The sequence below is a fragment of the Haliotis cracherodii genome, unplaced genomic scaffold (genome assembly GCF_022045235.1).
Source record: "Haliotis cracherodii isolate W230 unplaced genomic scaffold, xgHalCrac1.p SCAF_17, whole genome shotgun sequence".
Taxonomy (NCBI): Eukaryota; Metazoa; Mollusca; class Gastropoda; order Lepetellida; family Haliotidae; genus Haliotis; species Haliotis cracherodii.
In genome coordinates, this window is record NW_027266272.1 from 23,144,472 (window position 1) to 23,165,718 (window position 21,247).

Here is a 21,247-nt window from a genome sequence, read left to right on the forward strand (position 1 = left end):
CTAATTTGTGGGGGGCGCATGAAGAAGCACGTGAACCACAACATTAAAGTCGAGATGTCTTTATGAATATGTATTGAAAAGGGCATTATTTAATTTCAGATTATATTTATTTTGGTCGAATTTTGTATAAAGCACCGTCAGGAAATAAGGCTAGTAATACGTCACTTTGTCAACAGTACGCCATCGAGGTGTTATGCACGTATCGCTCAATATGGCAGACACACCAGATACTGATTTACACGAACGGAATTAAGTTTTCAGACATTTATCATCCATACACCTTCACTATCACTATTTTAAACACATTAAAAATACATTGAGCTTGAGTTGCTTGCAATGAATCTTAATTCATAATAAAAATTAGTTTATCGGAAAAACTCAAATTTAAAAATCCATATCAATCCTGAAGGTTCTTTTACAAGATGAAAACGTAGTCCATTATTTATAAGTTAATAAGAACTTCATGTTAGAATTAACTAAACGGTAAATGGTTATGGATGAAATGTACTTTTTGAATTCTACAGTCTACAGCATTTATCATGCTATGTAACCTTCACACAGTTCCAGCCAATATCATGTCTCATATATAGCAAAGACTCGTGAAGATCCGGGGTACAATAGGTCTTCAGCAACCCATGCTTGCCGTAAAGGGCGACTATGCTTATCGTAAAAGGCGACTAACGGGATCGGATGGTCAGACTCGCTGACTTGGTTCATACATGTCGTCGTACCTCTATGGCGTGGATCGTGATGTCAATCACTGGATTGTCTGGTCCAGACTCTATTATTTACAGACCGCCGTCATATAGATGGAATATTGCTAAGTGCGGCGTTATACAACAAACAAACACACAAAACTTTGATGGCAAGGATTATTTGCAGCCCTACATGCAGACTTACATGACACTTTCACTGTTTTGTGCAAATCTAGATGTTCAACCTTGTGTATATATAAATTACATTGTTGCAATGTATGTTTTAGAGAGAATAAAAGGCTCATCAGTATAAATTAAAAATCTGGTTTCAAGAGAGCCATTTTTATGAACTAACACGTGTACATGCACCCGTGAATCCCCGAACAGCAAACCTTGATTTGTAGTTTAAACATATTCTATTCAAATGAACTTGAAAGGACTTGGTAAACATGCCTAACTGACTTATCATCAACACCGTTCACTGTTATTGTTGACGTCAAAACTTAAAGGTCACACAGAATCAATACAATTTATAAAGTAAGACGATCTGAATTCTCCTAATTAGTATTGTCACCAGCCATAACTGCTCCTTATCTTCCTGCTTCTGCACGTAATTAATGTACATTAGACCTATTACCTGCTACATATCTCCTATATATAATTAGCATGTACTTCACATTCCTGACCCTATTATTCAAGATTATTTCCCGTATAGCATGTACAAGGAGAAGACTAATTAGCACATCCAAGTTGATTGTCTTCATAGATAGCTTCTCTTGGTTTAAAGAAACTAGTAAGCAGGTATATCTTTTAACATTTGATGCTAACAAACATCCTGAAACAAAACCACTAAAACAACCACACCTTGATACAGATGAACCCCAACACCGTCACACCCCTAAACCATCACACCCCATCCTCACGGCACCCAAACACCACCACATCCCATCCCCACAGCACCCAAACACCACCACACCCCTAAACCATCACACCCCATCCCCACGGCACCCGAACACCGTCACATCCCATCCCCACAGCACCCAAACACCACCACGCCAATAAACCATCACAACCCATCAACACGGCACCCCAACACCACCACACCCCTAAACCATCACACCCCATCCCCACGGCACCCAAACACCACCACATCCCATCCCCACAGCACCCAAACACCACCACACCCCTAAATCATCACACCCCATCCCCACGGCACCCGAACACCGTCACATCCCATCCCCACAGCACCCAAACACCACCACGCCAATAAACCATCACAACCCATCAACACGGCACCCCAACACCACCACACCCCTAAACCATCACACCCCATCCCCACGGCACCCAAACACCACCACATCCCATCCCCACAGCACCCAAACACCACCACACCCCTAAATCATCACACCCCATCCCCACGGCACCCGAACACCGTCACATCCCATCCCCACAGCGCCCAAACACCACCACACCCCTAAACCATCACACCCCATCCCTGCGGCACCTAAACACCACCACATCCCATCCCCACACCACCCAAACACCACCACACCCCTGAAACCACCACACCCATCCCCACGGCACCAAAACACCACCACACCCCTAAACCATCACATCCCATCCCCACGGCACCCAAACACTACCACACCCCTAAACCATCACACCCCATCCCCACAGCACCCAAACACCACCATACCCCTAAACCATCACACCCCATCCCCACGGCACCTAAACACCACCACACCCCTAAACCATCACAACCCATCAACATGGCACCCCAACACCACCACACCCCTAAACCATCACATCCCATCCCCACGGCACCCAAACACCATCACACCCCTAAACCATCACACCCCATCCCCACGGCACCCAAACACCACCACACCCCTAAACTATCACAACGCATCAACACAGCACCCATACACCACCACACCCCTAAACCATCAAACCCCATCAGCATGGCACCCAAACACCACCGACCCTAAAGCATCATATCCCATCCCCACAGCACCTCAACACCACCACGTCCCTAAACCATCAAACCCCATCACCATGGCACCCAAACACCACAACTCCCCTAAACCATCAAACCCCATCACCATGGCACCCAAACACCACCACACACCTGAAACCACCACACCCATCCCCACGGCACCCAAACACCACCACACCCCTAAACCATCACATCCCATCCCCACGGCACCCAAACACTACCACACCCCTAAACCATCACACCCCATCCCCACAGCACCCAAACACCACCATACCCCTAAACCATCACACCCCATCCCTACGGCACCTAAACACCACCACACCCCTAAACCATCACAACCCATCAACACGGCACCCCAACACCACCACACCCCTAAACCATCACATCCCATCCCCACACCACCCAAACACCATCACACCACTAAACCATCACACCCCATCCCCACGGCACCCAAACACCACCACACCCCTAAACTATCACAACGCATCAACACAGCACCCATACACCACCACACCCCTAAACCATCAAACCCCATCAGCATGGCACCCAAACACCACCGACCCTAAAACATCATATCCCATCCCCACAGCACCTCAACACCACCACGCCCCTAAACCATCAAACCCCATCACCATGGCACCCAAACACCACAACTCCCCTAAACCATCAAACCCCATCCCCACGGCACCCAGACACCACCACACCCCTAAACCAACACATCCCATCCCCACGGCACCCAAACACTACCACACCCCGATACAACCCCACCTTAACATCACTTTACCAAAAACTGCCCCATCACAAAACCACAATCACATCTGACATCCACCACACCTCAACACCACCACACCCGACACCACCACACCACCACCACCACACCACCACACCTCAACACCACCACACTTTAGACTATCACACTCAAAAACCACCACACATGACACCAAAACACTCCAAAAACACACCACAACACCACCACACTCAAAAACCACCATACCCCAACACAATCGTACCACCACACCCGACACAACACCTCAACACCATCACACCCGACATCATCACACTCCAGAACCACCGCATTCAAAGAACACTACAAACCGACAATACCCTCCCACAGCATCACACCCTACGCCATCACACTCCGACACCACCAAACTTCAACATAACCACACCCTAAAAACACCACACACCACCACACAACACCATCACACGACAGCATCACCACACACCAACACCAACACTACACCACAACACCACCACAAACAAACACCGCCAAACCCAACACCACCACATCCCAACAACACTAAACCCAACAACACCAAACCCCTCACCACCACACACCAACACTACCACACACCAACACCACCAAACCAAACACCACCACACACCAACACCACCACACACCAACACCACTACACACCAACACCACTACACACCAACACCAACACACACCAACACCACTACACACCAACACCGCCACACACCAACACCGCCACACACCAACACCATCACACACCAACACCATCACACACCAACACCATCACACACCAACACCACCAAACCAAACACCACCACACACCAACACCACCACACACCAACACCAACACACACCAACACCACTACACACCAACACCGCCACACACCACCAAACCAAACACCACCACACACCAACACCACCACACACCAACACCAACACACACCAACACCACCAAACCAAATACCACCACACACCAACACCACCACATACCAACACCAACACACACCAACACCACTACACACCAACACAGCCACACACCAACACAGTCACACACCAACACCACCACACACCAACACAGCCACACACCAACACAGTCACACACCAACACAGCCACACACCAACACAGTCACACACCAACACCACCACACACCAACACAGCCACACACCAACACCGCCACACACCAACACAGCCACACACCAACACAGTCACACACCAACACCACCACACACCAACACAGCCACACACCAACACAGTCACACACCAACACCGCCACACACCAACACCGCCACACACCAACACAGCCACACACCAACACAGTCACACACCAACACCGCTACACACCAACACAGTCACACACCAACACCAACACACACCAACACCAACACACACCAACACCACCACACACCAACACCACCACACACCAACACCACCACACACCAACACCACTACACCCCAACACCACCACTTACCAACACCATCGCACACCAAGACCACCACACACCAACACCGCCACACACCAACACCGCCACACACCAACACAGCCACACACCAACACAGTCACACACCAACACCACTACACACCAACACAGCCACACACCAACACCACCACACACCAACACCGCCACACACCAACACCACCACACACCAACACCACCACACACCAACACCACCACACACCAACACCACCACACACCAACACTGCCACACACCAACACCAACACACACCAACACCACCACACACCAACACCACCACGCACCAACACCATCGCACACCAACACCACCACACACCAACACCAACACGCACCAACACCAATACGACCCGACACCTACAGATCCTGATATCACCAAACCTGACACTTTAACATCCCAACACCACCACACCCCACACCATCACACCCATCACCGCCACACCCGACACGACCATACCTGACACAAACACCACCATACCTGACACAAACCGGCCAACACCACAGCAACCAAAACCACCACACCTCGACACCACCACACCCGACACCAAAACCAACACAACCACACCCCGACACCAACACACCCGACACCAAGACCAACACCACCACACCCCGACACCAACACACCCTGACACCACCACACCCGACACCAAGACCAACACCACCACACCCCGACACCAACACCACCACACCAAGACACCACCTTTCCCTGACACAACCACACCCTCACACCACCACACCCGACACAACCATACCCGACACAAACACCACCACATCCGACACCATCACACCCAACACCACCATACCCGACACCACCACACCCGACACCACCTCACCCGACACCACCATACCCGACACAAACACCACCACACCCCGACACCACCATACCCGACACAAACACCACCACATCCCGACACCACCATACCCGACTCCACCACATCCGACACCACCACACCCCGTCACCACCACCACCACACCAAGACACCACCTTTCCCTGACACAACCACACCCTGACACCACCACACCCGACACCAGCATACCCGACACAAACACCATCACACCCGACACCACCATAAACGACACTACCATACCAAACACCCGACACCACCAGGGTGTCGGGTATGGTGGAGCTGGCTGAATGAATATATTGGATTTAAAACTAATTTCTTTTAGTTGAAAACGAGACACACGATAGCAAGTAGTATATTGCTAAATATTCCATTCATGCACCTTAAATTTTGTGGTATTGCAAAGAGGTATGACTAAAATGAATTATCCTTATGGTTGCTAAGAAATGTTTAAATCTATCGGGACTTCCGTGGTCACATTACTCTAGCCTATCGTTGGTCAGTTATTGATTACACAAGGCAGGGTCTGTCATTGGTCAGCTGCACCTGCTGCCATGTACAGGCGTATGTTGACGCCACTTCACCGAAGAGTGGACAGCACACCAACATGGACAACACATCAGCCGTGAGTTTTAACATCTCTGACATTTTACCTCCTCAGGAAATAGCCACTGAATGCAACGCTACTAACATGTCATCTGGATGCGAAGGTCATGACGCTAACCAAACTAATCATTTGTTTGATAGCATTCAGCACATCATAGAGATCACTTTCACATGCTGTGATGTTCTGAACGTACTTGGTAACGCTGTCTTGATGTTGCTGATCTACAAGGCCACGACAAAAATGGAAGCTTCAGGACGCCTCCTCGTGAATCAGGCTGTTGCCGACGCAGGAATGGGACTATCATGGCTTGTTTTCTATGGGAACATTTACACCAACCCTCAGAGAGATCCCCCGCAGACGGCCATCCTTCTACAAGGGGTCGCCATTAGCGTCTTTTCTTGTGTGTCTGGACTGTCATTTGCCATGACACTCTTCGCCCTCCACATAGCCATCTGCAATCCTATTCTCTACAAAGTCAACAACAATCCAAAAGTAATCACTATCATCATAGTAGTATCCTGGCTCGTGGTCACTGGATGTAGCATTTTAGCATTAACAGCAGACAACTTCTTAATTCAGGAAGGTAATTCTATCATAATGTGGAATGTTACTAAACAGAATACCTGGTTTGTCGATTTGTGCTGTAACATCATTCTGCCACTTGCAATGATGATTATCGCCTTCACACGCATATGCCTCCACATGCGCAAGAAAGAGAACGTTTCCATCACATCCGCCTCCGCTAACAAGCGGTATGTCCGTCAAGCAAAGGGCATCTTTGTCGTATATATCACCTACATTGTAACATTTTGTCCCCTGTTCGTTTTTGACTTCATCAACATTAATTATAAAAGTGACAATGGCATTCTTCTCGTCATTATTGAAAACAGCCTTAATTTCCTGAACTATGCGTACCTTGTCTTCAAGCTACCCCTGTTTCTGTTGGCCTTCAAATCCTACCGTCGAGTTGCCTCCCAAATCTTCTGTCAACACCTAGCATCGGGATCTTCATCGGGGCCCTCTGGCGATCGAGGCAAATTGCCACAGGGGAAAGACCAGACTGCAACAAAGATCAACCACAGGCTTGATGACAAAGGCCATGGAGAGGCTGCCAGATCTACTCCGATACAGATGAATGAGGCAACCGAGATGAAGGGGAATATTGGAAGAGTTAACCATGGCTTCACCAGCACCTGTTCTTTGTACCATGGCGACACGGCGAGACCAAACGGTGCAAAGGATGACGTCAGTTCCAATACAAGTGATGACGTCAGTAATAGACCGGTAAGTAATCAAATGTCAGGATGCAGATCCAAATTACATGAAATAGACAAATGATGTTATGTAGTGCGAAATGGGCAGGTAGGGTTATCCTGTTTCTAACTGCAAATTACTTCTGCATTTTACTTTCTTCTCCAACCTACTGTTATGTCCTTCCTATTAGTTTCTACCATCAATATGCACGTAACTACCCCTCCATCAATATGTACGTAACTGCCCCTCCATCAATATGCACGTAACTGCCCCTCCATCAATATGTACGTAACTACCCCTCCATCAATATGTACGTAACTGCCCCTCCATCAATATGTACGTAACTGCTCCTCCATCAATATACACGTAACTGCCCCTCCATCAATATGTACGTAACTGCCCCTCCATCAATATGCACGTAACTGCCCCTCTATCAATATGCACGTAACTGCCCCTCCATCAATATGTACGTAACTGCCCCTCCATCAATATGTACGTAACTACCCCTCCATCAATATGCACGTAACTACCCCTCCATCAATAGGTACGTAACTGCCCCTCCATCAATATGTACGTAACTACCCCTCCATCAATATGCACGTAACTGCCCCTCCATCAATATGTACGTACTGCCCCTCCATCAATATGTACGTAACTGCCCCTCCATCAATATGTACGTAACTGCCCCTCCATCAATATGCACGTAACTACCCCTCCATCAATATGTACGTAACTGCCCCTCCATCAATATGCACGTAACTACCCCTCCATCAATTTGCACGTAACTGCCCCTCCATCAATATGTACGTACTACCCCTCCATAAATATGCACGTAACTGCCCCTCCATCAATATGCACATAACTGCCCCTCCATCAATATGTACGTAACTGCCCCTCCATCCAAATGCACGTACTACCCCTCCATCAATATGTACGTAACTGCCCCTCCATCCAAATGCACGTACTACCCCTCCATCAATATGCACGTAACTACCCCTCCATCAATATGTACGTAACTACCCCTCCATCAATATGTACGTAACTGCTCCTCCATCAATATGCACGTAACTACCCCTCCATCAATTTGCACGTAACTGCCCCTCCATCAATATGTACGTACTACCTCTCCATAAATATGCACGTAACTGCCCCTCCATCAATATGCACGTAACTGCCCCTCCATCAATATGTACGTAACTGCCCCTCCATCCAAATGCACGTACTACCCCTCCATCAATATGTACGTAACTGCCCCTCCATCCAAATGCACGTACTACCCCTCCATCAATATGCACGTAACTACCCCTCCATCAATATGCACGTAACTGCCCCTCCATCAATATGTACGTACTGCCCCTCCATCAATATGTACGTAACTGCCCCTCCATCAATATGTACGTACTACCCCTCCATCAATATGCACGTAACTGCCCCTCCATCAATATGCACGTACTACCCCTCCATCAATATGCACGCACTGCCCCTAGACTAGACTATTACTATGTATATTTATTGATGAAAAGTCACTTCCCTCTCCACCATCAATATGCAGTACTGCCCCTCTATCAATATGCACGTAACTGCCCCTCCATCAATATACACGTACTACCCCTCCATCAATATGCACGTACTACCCCTCCATCAATATGCACGCACTGCCCCTAGATTAGACTATTACTATGTATATTTATTGATGAAAAGTCACTTCCTTCTCCACCATCAATATGCACGTACTGCCCCTCCATCAATATACCAAAACTGCCCCTCCATCAATATACACGTACTACCCCTCAATCAATATGCACGTACTGCCCCTCCATCAATATGCAGTACCGTCCCTCCATCAATATGCACGTACTACGCCTTCATCAATATGCACGCACTGCCCCTACACTAGACTACTGCTATGCATTTCTTTTTATAAAAGTCACTTCCCTCTCTACAATCAATATGCACAAAACTGTCCCTAGACTAAACTTTTGCTACACATATTTATTGAAGAAAAGACACTTCCCTCTCTGCCATTAATATGCACAAAACAGTCCCTAGACTAAACTATTGCTATACATATTTCTTGAAGAAAAGACACTTCCCTCTCTGCCATCAATATGCACAAAACTGTCCCTAGACTAAACTATTGCCACACATATTTATTGAAGAAAAGTCACTTCCCTCTCAACCATCAATATGCATGTAACTGCCCCTCCATCAATGTGCAGTACCGTCCCTCCATCAATATGCACGTAACTGCCCCTCCATCAATATGCACAAAACTGTCCCTAGACTAAACTATTGCCACACATATTTATTGCAGAAAAGACACTTTCCTCTCAACCATCAATATGCACGTAACAACCCCTACACTAGACTATTAGCATATATATTTATTGATGAAAAGTTACTTCCCCCTCCACCATCAATATGTACGTAACTGCCACTACACTAGACTATTGCTATGCATATTTATTGATGAAAAGTCACTTCCCTCTCTGCCATCAATATGCACAAACCTCCCCTACACTAGACTATTGCTATGCATATTTATTGATGAAAAGTCACTTCCCTCTCTGCCATCAATATGCACGTAACTGCCCCTACACTAGACTATTGCTATATATATTCATTGATAAAAAGTCACTTCCCTCTCTGCCATCAATATGCACGTAACTGTCCCTACACTAAACTATTGCTATATATATTCATTGATAAAAAGTCACTTCCCTCTCTGCCATCAATATGCACGTAACTGCCCCTACACAAGACTATTACTATATATATTTATTGATAAAAAGACACCCTCTCAACCATCAGTATGCATGTAGCTCCCACTAAACTAGACTATTGCTGTGTATATTTATTGAAGAAAAGTGACGACCCTCCCAATACCAAGTTTTATTCAAATCTTTGATGATGATTATCTGACATTAACATTATCTCTCTGTCCCATGGCTATAAAAACCTTAGATATAACCTTATAATAAACTGGGATTTTACATCCTGACATACAAGGAGTTTTTTTTGGTTTTGGATTTGCGCTTTACCACCAAATCTTAGTGGCATCCAAGAAAATCCACTTGTTTAGATTCCAGAAAACATTTAAGCCTTCGGTTAGTGCTGAAATAAATACATCCTGTGTCCAGATTTATCTTGTTTGAAATTTTAAATAAACATAATAGATTGCCTGATAAATCAGAGATTCCAGGTGGATTACGGATACCTTGTTATCTTCTCAGTCATATTGTCTGATTAAATAGAGATTATTAGATGAGTGTGTTTTTGTATCGTAAATATCCTATATCAGGAATAAGAATTGTATTATGCGGGCCTTTATGCATATGTGTTATTCCTAAAGTGATGTTTATGATACGGAGGTGAAATGGGGTTTGATGTTGCGTCAAAGAATATTACACTCATATCATCGTTTCATATGTGTATGCTGCATCTGAACATTTTCCTGTATCTGTTGTTCTCTTACATGTCGCCACCTAAATGGCTATGAACAGCGCTACACTCCAACAAGCTGTCTCCAACTGCATGGGGCCAGTATTCTGGATAGACTCTTTCTGCTGATGCTGACAGGGAAGTAAACGAAGCTTTCACACATGATTGTACACACATTCTGTTTAATCATATTTAAAGGGGGACCAGACTCGTGAAAATTGGCAGTCCCAGAAAGTGTGATCCACTTCGTTCCAACCCAATGATCGATTATCAGGTTTCTGTCACAAAATCCTCAACCCCCCACACAACCCTTGAAACTCCAGTCTCAAACCTCACACTCAATACCTAAAAATGCTACCTCCAGCCTCCAACACAACACCTGAAACTACAGGCTCCCACACAACCCTTGAAACTCCAGTCTGCTTCCTTCCACTCAACACCTGGTACCCCAGCCCCCAGCCTCCAACACACCTGAAACTCCTGCCTTAAGCCTTCCACACAATACCTGAAACTCCACCCTTCTCCCTTCCACACAACACCTTACACTCCAGCCAACGTCTACACCTGATGCTCGATACTTCTCCCACACAACCTGTACACCTGAAGCTCAAGCCTACCAACACAACATGTACACCTGAAGCTCCAGACTCCTCCTTCACAACCTGTACACCTGAAGCTCAAGCCTCCACCAATACAACATGTTAACCTGAAGCTCGATACTACTCCCACGCAACGTGTACACCTGAAACTCAAGCCTCTACCCTCACAACATGTTCACCTGAAGCTCGAGACTCCTCCTTCACAACCTGTACACCTGAAGCTCGATACTACCCCCACACAATCTGTACACCTGAAGCTCAAGCCTCCACCAACACAACATGTTCACCTGAAGCTCGATACTATCCCCACACAATCTGTACACCTGAAACTGAAGCCTCCATCAACACAACCTGTACAACTGAAGCTCAAGCCTCCACAAACACAACATGTACACCTGAAGCTCAAGCCTCTATCCAAACAAAATGTACACCTGAAGCTGTCAGCTCCTCCCACACACCATGTACACCTGAAGCTGTCCACTCCTCCCACACAACATGTACACCTGAAGGTCAAGCCTCCACCAACACAACCCATACACCTGAAGCTCAATCCTCCTCCCAACACAACTTGTACACCTGAAGCTCTCCACAACTCCCACACAACCTGTACACCTGCAGCTCAAGCCTCCACAACCACAACATGTACACCTGAAGCTCTCCACAACTCCCACACAACATGTACACCTGAAGCTCGAGACTCCTCCTTCACAACCTGTACACCTGAATCTCAAGCCTCCACCAACACAACATGTACACCTGAAGCTCTCCACAACTCCCACACAACCTGTACACCTGAAGCTCAAGCCTCCTCCCACACAACTTGTACACCTGAAGCTCAAGCCTCCACCAACACAACATGTACACCTGAAGCTCAAGCCTCCACAAACACAACATGTACACCTGAAGCTCTCCACAACTCCCACACAACATGTACACCTGAAGCTCGAGACTCCTCCCACGTAACATGTTCACCTGAAGCTCAAGCCTCCACCAACACAACATGTACACCTGAAGCTTGATACTACTCCCTCACAAAGTATACACCTGAAGCTCAAGCCTCCACCAACACAACATGTTCACCTGGAGCTCGAGACTCCTCCCTCACAACCTGTACACCTGAAGCCCACGACTCCACCCACACAACATGTACACCTGAAGCTCAAGGCTTGGACTTAGATATACTTATTTTTCTGCGTGTCATGCTGATATTATTTTTGCTAAAAGGAATTGACTAATAGCAAAGTGTCATACTTGATTATTCACCGTTAATTGTTTCACATTTTATTGATTATTTTTAAGATGTTTGTTGTTTTCGTGTTTCACACTTCGTTGATGAATTTAGTGGGGTTTTTCTTGCTTCTCTCTCACACTATGCGGCCACACCGAACTGAAACACAAAGCGACGTTAAACCATTCTCACTCACTTATACATAGCTGTAGCGTATACACTGAAATATACACCATTGATATAAACTGCCGGACATGTCGAAAGTGTACACTAACAATACCTGCTTCACTGTGAAATTGCGACCCCTATTTTCCCTTGAGACGTCGTGTGCGAGTCACCTGATGTGAGTTTGTTTGTTTATTGTATAACGCCGCACTCAACAATATTCCAGCTATATGACGTTTGTTTTATTTTTAGTCACCATCAAACATGGGTGTATACTTTCTTTTGCCCGGCAGTTTATGTACTGAAGCACCCGAAACCATAAATGTGATATGACTCATGACATAAAAATAGAATTACAAAAATAAATGTATTTGGCATTTAAGCGTATTTTGATTTGAAACATTTTCATTTTATATTTACCAAAGTCTCTCTTGCTTATATAAGTATACAATACGGCAAGAACATCTTCTGTCCCACTGGCTGTGTGGTCAAGACACGCCACGCTCTTGAGTGTATGTTTGAATGGGAATGTTTGGGTGTTTTGTTTTCGAGTTTTGTCGGTGGAGGAGGCTCAAGTGACTCCCCAGGTTCAAATGACAACCCATAGAGTCAAAAGTAGGGGGAGTCGTTTGAGCCTACTACACCGGTGACGCCGTCCCGCCACCTTCCTTTTTGAAACCACGCGGAGTGTGGACGTCTCATGGAAATCCTATCATGTATGGCTACGTTTTGGAACATTGCCCACTCATGACAGTGATCAAGGTCATCCTTAGGATTATAGTCTGATGAAAATCAATGTCACATTTCACTAAAATGTCCTTTTCTGCCGATTTGTTTAAAGTTGTATGCATATAGTGATTATTATGTTTGAATACCTAAGTATGACAAGTGATAATAATCTTGTGGCATCAGTGGTAGGTCACTGTGGCCTATTTTTAATGAAAAACACATGCTACCAAAGGACATCGTATTTGATTTATATGCTGGATTGCCCTTTGAAATGTTCTTGAAATATATGTCACCGATATTGACGTTCAAATTCACTTTCTAGGTCATGCACTCAAAAAATGTATAATGTTCGTGATAACTCAAGTGTTCACTGTGATTGGCACATGTCATCCTTTGGGAGGGCATTGAAATGGCCAGGCTTTGAGCGACCGTAATTGAAGTTCAAAGTCAATGGAATTGTCATTCCTGAGGTATTGTGATGCTTCTTTGTATACTGAACAAACCCTCTGTGTTTTTCCGAGATGTTTGTAAGTGCAAGAACACATGTTTTCAACTCAGAACAGTGAAGGATGTTATGGCTAAAATTGAGGATCAAGATCAGTGCAACCGGAAGTGCATTAATCTTATCTAGAGGTTGGTACTCTCTGTCATAAATATTTCTTGTATTGCATATGCGTTTTTTAAACTCGGGAGCAAAATTATGAAACTGGAAGTGGATGTAAATAAAAACGACCAAATCATTTCAAGAATCATAAGAACTCGACAATCAAATGAACTCGATTTTTATTTTTTTTTTTTGGGGGGGGGGGGGGGGGGGGGGGGGGGGCAGAGATTTCTTATGAAAATCTAAGGGTTTCATTGTTAGTTTAGCTATAGAGGCATGGGACATTCTGTTTTAGAGTAGCACTGCTTATGGTCTGTATATCCTCAAACCGGAAGTGATAGCATCCAAACGGAAGTGCAGGCATAGGACGTTCTGTTCAAATGCCTTAGACATGTGTTTTCCCAAACCGGAAGTAATGACATTTAAGTGCATTTAATTTTTTCATTAATCTTGTGAAAGGCATAGTAGTTTCTGTTTTAAAGTGGTCGTCAATTGACATGTTTTCCCAAACCGGAAATGATGTCATTAAACCGGAAGTGGATATAACTTTTCAATGAGAGTACCAAATTGCATCAGCTTGGTTCCCACTGGCTACACTGACCCAGGCAATGACTGCACAATGGCCACCTCCACTAGACGAACAAACATGGCGGACACCACATGTATATACGTTAGAAAAAGCCTAGAACGGGTGGTTTATTTTTTCCATTCTTACTTTTAGTGAAGGAAAACATTATTTAAACTGTTTCGAGGCTCGAAAGTGGTCGTCATATGGGTGAAATGTAAACAATGACACATACCTCATTTTCAACAGTGTTATGTGCGTTTATATTTCGTGTCAGCTCACTGTTATCACGAAATTGTATACATAATACGTGGAATTAAACGACCACGTCAATGAAATACCGTTAGCATCTTTATTTTAGAAAATCTGACTACGCAATTGTCGCCGATTATGCCCCGTTTTCTCCCATTGTAAAGTGGCGGGTTTAGAGGAGTTAGTGCCCAGTATAATAACTAGAAAAATTAAACACTTTTGTTCCGTAATGGTATTTAATGATGGCGTCTGTCATTGGTTCTGACATTTGGCCTTTGGATTTTATTCTCATGAAAAGCCATCTATTGGGCATTGGTTTTCTCAGTACAAAATGAAATTAATCATAAATAAATCTAATAATTGATTCATTCCAATCTAGTGTTTTTTAACTATGTATGTGCTTGTAAAAATGTCGGGTGTGAATGGCATAATAATAAAGAATATGTTCATTATTTTGAATTAATTTAGTACAGTGGCATACACGTCCATGTGTATTCTCTTTTTAACAGGATGATAAATAGAAATGTAACAGTAGTCCTGGTGTGGCAATTAATCAACTGAGGACACAGTATGAGGTTATAGACAACTTTATTATAAATTACACCATTGGCAGGTTTTCTAGTTGATATGGAAAATCACTATGTCATGAAATTCTACTAGATACCAATGCCATGTTTGAGATCCAGACACCCAAACAGTTTGTCCTGAAAGTGGCCTCTGATTTTGTCAAGAAAACCATAGGAAACTATGTTTGAAACACACACTTTCAAGGGCTGTAGTTTATCAAAGACATATTTGGTGAAAAGCTAAGCTGTTGTTAAAATGTATTATGTTCCCATCTGTCTATTGTCATAAACATAAAACTATGGTACTCCTAGTCAAGACAGGTTCCATTGGTACTGGTAATCATTACGCCTAGTTAAACAGTTCACAAATAAATAGTGGAAAGTACACATGTCTCCAGCTTTTATTCTCAAATATTACAATTTCTGTGCACATTTAATGTTATTCATTACCATCAAGATCATACTGGGATTTTCCTTTGCTTGAACAATAATGTAACTTAATTTCTTTATTTGAGTAGTTTGTTTGTAGATAATTTCGTACACAGATATTTCATCTAACAGCTTAAATAATGTTTTCCTTTACTAAAAGCGAGAATGGACGTTATTCTCGTGACATATACATTGCAAGAGCATTCATGAGAATGCTAAGAAAGAAATTTAACCACACGTTCTAGAGGATTTCTATAGAAAATACATGGCGTGTCTGCCATGTTTGTTCTTCTAGTGGAGGCGGCCATTGTGTAGCCATTGCCTGGGTCAGTGTAGCGCCAGCGCAACATACCCATGGAACCAGGCTGCTAATTGCATGAGACATATCAATAGCATAATTTTGGGGCATTCGGGGAAAATGTGGAGACGGGTCTGCTTCCGGGTTTATGTCGTGCAAACACTTTTCTAGTTGTGTGAAATGTTATAGGTTTTGTATTGTAAACGTGCTTTCAACACCATACAGTTTTCTCAAATCTGTCGATTCAATTTCTACTGGAATTCCCGTGGATGCATCCGTGTACGCTGGTCATCCCTCAGAACAAATGAACCAGAGTACCCGGATGCCGTGGATGAAGACCAGTATAAACTTTACAAAATGAGGTAAAGTCGTAAGAAAAAACAGTCAACTAGTGATATCGGGAGTTGCTGCTTATTTAATTTTATTAAATAGTTATCCCAAATTAGTTTGCTTGATAAAGCCCTGAAGTGAATAACGTAAGGAAGATATGACTATTCGTTTGCAGCACTTAACGTAAACAACAATCCTTCAGGTCAGGGATCATTCCGCTGCAGCACTGTGATTATTTGTTGACAGTATGGTGTTTGAAGAAAACCATTTGCTTGTCAAGAACTTAATTAAAACATGTGTTATCATTCTAGATATAAACCAGTGTTGTTCTTTGGTCTTGTGTAGTGTGTTAACAAATAGTCACTTCCACTTTCATTTCATACGGGACTGTACACAATACGCCGGTATTTCGATCATGCATAGAAAGTTTTATTGTAATCTTATCAAGACAAAAGGTCACTTGACCCACCTCAACACCATAGGACATCTTGGTCAGCATTGGTGGGAATCCATATTTCACAAGGTCATCTGTTCACGTGACTTCGATGTCACACTTCGGTGGCAGTCTGACCATCATACAAACGTTGCTAGATATCAGATTTTTTGCGTATCATATGATATTCTTCAACCATTTAAAACCACCCCTTATTTTGTCGGCACTAAAGACATCAGTGGGTGTGCAATTTAAAATGAAATCATTCAATATCACCCCTCTACTGCAGTCCAGAGTATGACGTAGGTAACGGAATAAGCCGAGTGGATCCGAAACCAAAGGTGCAAAGTCGCAAGTGATCTTATGATATACCATCTGTCAACCCGTTGTCCATCCGTCCGTAACATGCAAACTTCACTCCAATTCGATACGGTTCATCGTCGATGGAGAGAAATACAGTATTTGGGCACAGTATTTGGGTACAGTATTTGGGTACAGTATCTGAGTTTAATGATGCTGCTGTACCCAATGTGGTCGTACAAGAATGTCTGTGACAACATTCACAGCAGATCCGTGTATTGATTTGAACACGAAGGTAACTTGGATGCCAGGTCAATGTCCTGCCGTCCTCGCTCGACAAGCAGATCACGTTAACGTATTTGGATGAAATACATTTAGTGTCAACACACGTTCATTCTTTTTGGCTAAACATTTGACTGCTTATACCTAACAGGGCATGGACATATAATGCGTAACAATGACTTGGCTCAAAAACTAAATTTTGACATTTGTCACATTGTCCATTCTGTTGCGTTCCATATGCCCCAAAGGCAATTGCATGGTTCTTTATATAACCCAGCTGTCTGCAATATGACAAATAAAAATAATTTGGAAGTGAAGTAGGCTGTGTTTGTTTTTGATTTAAGTTTCGGGACCAAATGTATTCTGTGTGAAAAGCCACTCGTCCATTTCCAATCAGCGATCCCTTGGACAACTGGACAACAGTTATTGATTGTTGTTTGTGTTTGTTTGTTATGGGATACGATGACATGCATCAACCAAGTCAGCGAGTCTGACCACCAGATCCTTCTTTTTCGGAAGACCAAATTTAACCCGGATCTTCACGGGTTCTGACCAATGTAAAGATATTAGTTTACAAAACGAGGATAAGGAATATATCTAATAATCTAATATAACTAAATATCTCTCTTATTAGTCAGGATTTTGGAATGCAACCCCAAACATACACAACTTAGCTTCTTTATATTTTTTCTAAATTGGGTTATGAAAACACAATTTGCATTCATAAGATTTGTTAAATTACTGAAACACTTACAGCAAACGCTTTATTTTTAGCATGATGAAATTCTTCAAGAAATATCAGCTGAAAGCAGAGCCCAAAGAACGATTCCGATCAGACCACAAGCATGGAAACTAAGGAATGGGGGGTGGGGAGAGAGGGGGTTGGGGTGGGGATGGTGGTGGGGGTGGGGGTATTCCCTCCAGTATTTTAGAAACCATGAGGGAAGGTCAATACTTCAAATAAAAACATATATATTATCAACTGGGCAGAAAAGGAAGATTTAAAAACAACTTAATATTTTATTACAGCTGTTGTGACAGAAATATACCCACCATACTCATCAAGCTACGCAACAACTATCCAATATATCTACAAAAGTATATAATTTCTGAAACTTCAGTGAGTGACTGAGTTACGTTAGGATTTTACGCCGCATCTAGAAATATTACAGCGAAATCAAGGCTGGGTGACACGAGAAGAAGGCTCCACACAGTGTACCTATGTGCCGATTCGAACAAGGAACATCGGTGTGCTGAGCCAGCTCTCGAACCACTTGGCTACCCTAACGACCGAGTTCAGAGGGTGTGGGGGCATAGTCGTCGTCCAGCAGACGCCGCAACTCGCTGTAAAGATCCTTGGTTTATATGACCCTCCTCGTGGGTCTCCCCACGACCTGAATCACCTCGGGGTTTTTCTCTCACATTAAGCTGACACGCCGTGATAAAACAGCAATACTGTATTCGTCATAATAAGATCCCCGGACGCTTAGAAAATTGACAAAGGGAGCGCTTATTGAACAACATACGAGCAAATCGAATTTCAGAGCTCGAGCGGTAGTGAATAAACCTATTTCAAACGTCGATGAAACTAATCTTTTGCGACAATAGTAACTGGCCAATAACTCGACTGCTGTACAAAATATGTTATATACACAGGACAATGTGGACTGTCATGAATATTCTCAGTCTTAGAAGGGGGCGCTTATTAAGATTACTTGCAGATTGGTCTAGAATTTGGTGAGAAGGGCGTTTCTGGGATCAGAGCCCTTAATACGTCGAATACGGTACTGTTATGTGTAGGAATGAGAGAGGTTTAAATCTAAAATCCTGAGGGGAAGTGTTGTGTCTAACTTATAAACCGAAGAAAGAAATTTATAACAACCTTTATCAACAATTTTATGTTTCAAACTAACGTTCCGTGAATCTTTGGAAACGGGCGTAAAATATCTTCTGTTGTGAACAGGCACTTCAAAAGTAGATTTGTTTCTCAAAAGCAGTCGTTCATCAGCGCCCCTATACTGCACTAAACTAGTTCACTCATTGAGCTCCAGATACGAAGGTTGGTAGTTGGATCGACCGAAATATAAACAAAACATTTGTCATGTGACTCTACGTCATCCAGCATCATGAACAATGTGTTTACATTCAAACTGGGGCACGGGTATCCCAGTCGTCTAGGGCGCCGCGATTCGCTGTGCAAAGTTGCGTCCCTTGGGCACGCCAGAAATCTATGATTGTGGGTTCGAATCCCGGTTCGCCCCGATTACGTTTCTAGGTTTGTCAGCACCAAACCCGTTTTCGTGGGTTTCACCGAAATGGTAAACGTCTGAGACCTGCATCACTTCAGGCTCTCCTCCCACATTAAGCTGACAAGCTGTGATATAACTGTTAAAAGCGGCGTTAAACACAACTCACTCACTCATTACATTCAAACTAAAACTTTAACGAGAGACATTCACAATGTCGCTTGATTTTGTATAAATAAAATCCCCGAGATATTATAACATCCCTGTTCATGACATTTAACCCGACTAGCGAACAATAGGATGACGTCACTGGAGGTTTATAAAAGTTAAAACTAACTCACTTGTCGGGATGACGTCATTTCAGACAACCTCGATAAAGGTGTCACTGTTTCCTACCAACTCACCAATAACTACAGTGTGTTGACTACAGATCGCCACGATATAGGTGCCATGTTTATTACGGACTACGTAATAACTCTGTTTGTGTTGACTACAGACCACCTCGATAAAGGTGTCACTGTTTATTACAGACTACATAAAAAGCTGTTGGTGTTGACTACAGACCACCCGATAAAGGTGATACTGTTTATTACAGATTTTCATCTTAACGCTGATGTTGTTGACTACAGACCACCTCGATAAAGGTGTCACTGCTTTTTACAGACTACTGTTATAACGCTGGTGGTGTTGACTACAGACCACCTCGATAAAGGTGGCACTGTTTATTACAGACTACATAATAACGCTGTTGGTGTTGACGACAGACCACCACGATAAAAGTGTCATTGTTTATTACAGACTGTCGTATTAACGCTGTTGGTGTTGACTACAGACCACCTCGATAAAGGTGTCACTGTTTATTACAGACTACCGTATTAACACTGCTGTTGTTGACTACAGACCACGTCGATAAAGGTGCCACTGTTTATTACAGAATACATAATAACGCTGTTGGTGTTGACTACAGACCATCTCGATAAAGGTGTCACTGCTTCTTACAGACTACTGTTATAACGCTGTTGGTGTTGACTACAGACAACCTCGATAAAGGTGTCACTGTTTATTACAGACTACATAATAACGCTGTTGGTATTGACCACAGACCACCACGATAAAAGTGTCATTGTTGATTACAGACTGTCGTATTAACGCTGTTTG

General features: G+C 43.9%; 2 protein-coding genes across 2 annotated transcripts; both read left to right on the top strand.

The window, feature by feature from the left end:
- Positions 1 to 2,750: 2,750 nt before the first annotated feature.
- LOC139464696 (uncharacterized) lies at positions 2,751 to 3,257 on the top strand. The gene has a single exon (XM_071246212.1). The coding sequence runs from the start codon at positions 2,751 to 2,753 to the stop codon at positions 3,255 to 3,257; it is 507 nt and encodes a 168-aa protein (XP_071102313.1).
- Positions 3,258 to 6,368: 3,111 nt separating this feature from the next.
- LOC139464697 (sialidase-like) lies at positions 6,369 to 12,681 on the top strand. The gene is made up of 2 exons (XM_071246213.1): positions 6,369 to 7,652; positions 11,704 to 12,681. The coding sequence occupies exons 1-2, from the start codon at positions 6,369 to 6,371 to the stop codon at positions 12,679 to 12,681; spliced, it is 2,262 nt and encodes a 753-aa protein (XP_071102314.1).
- The last annotated feature ends 8,566 nt before the right edge of the window (positions 12,682 to 21,247 follow it).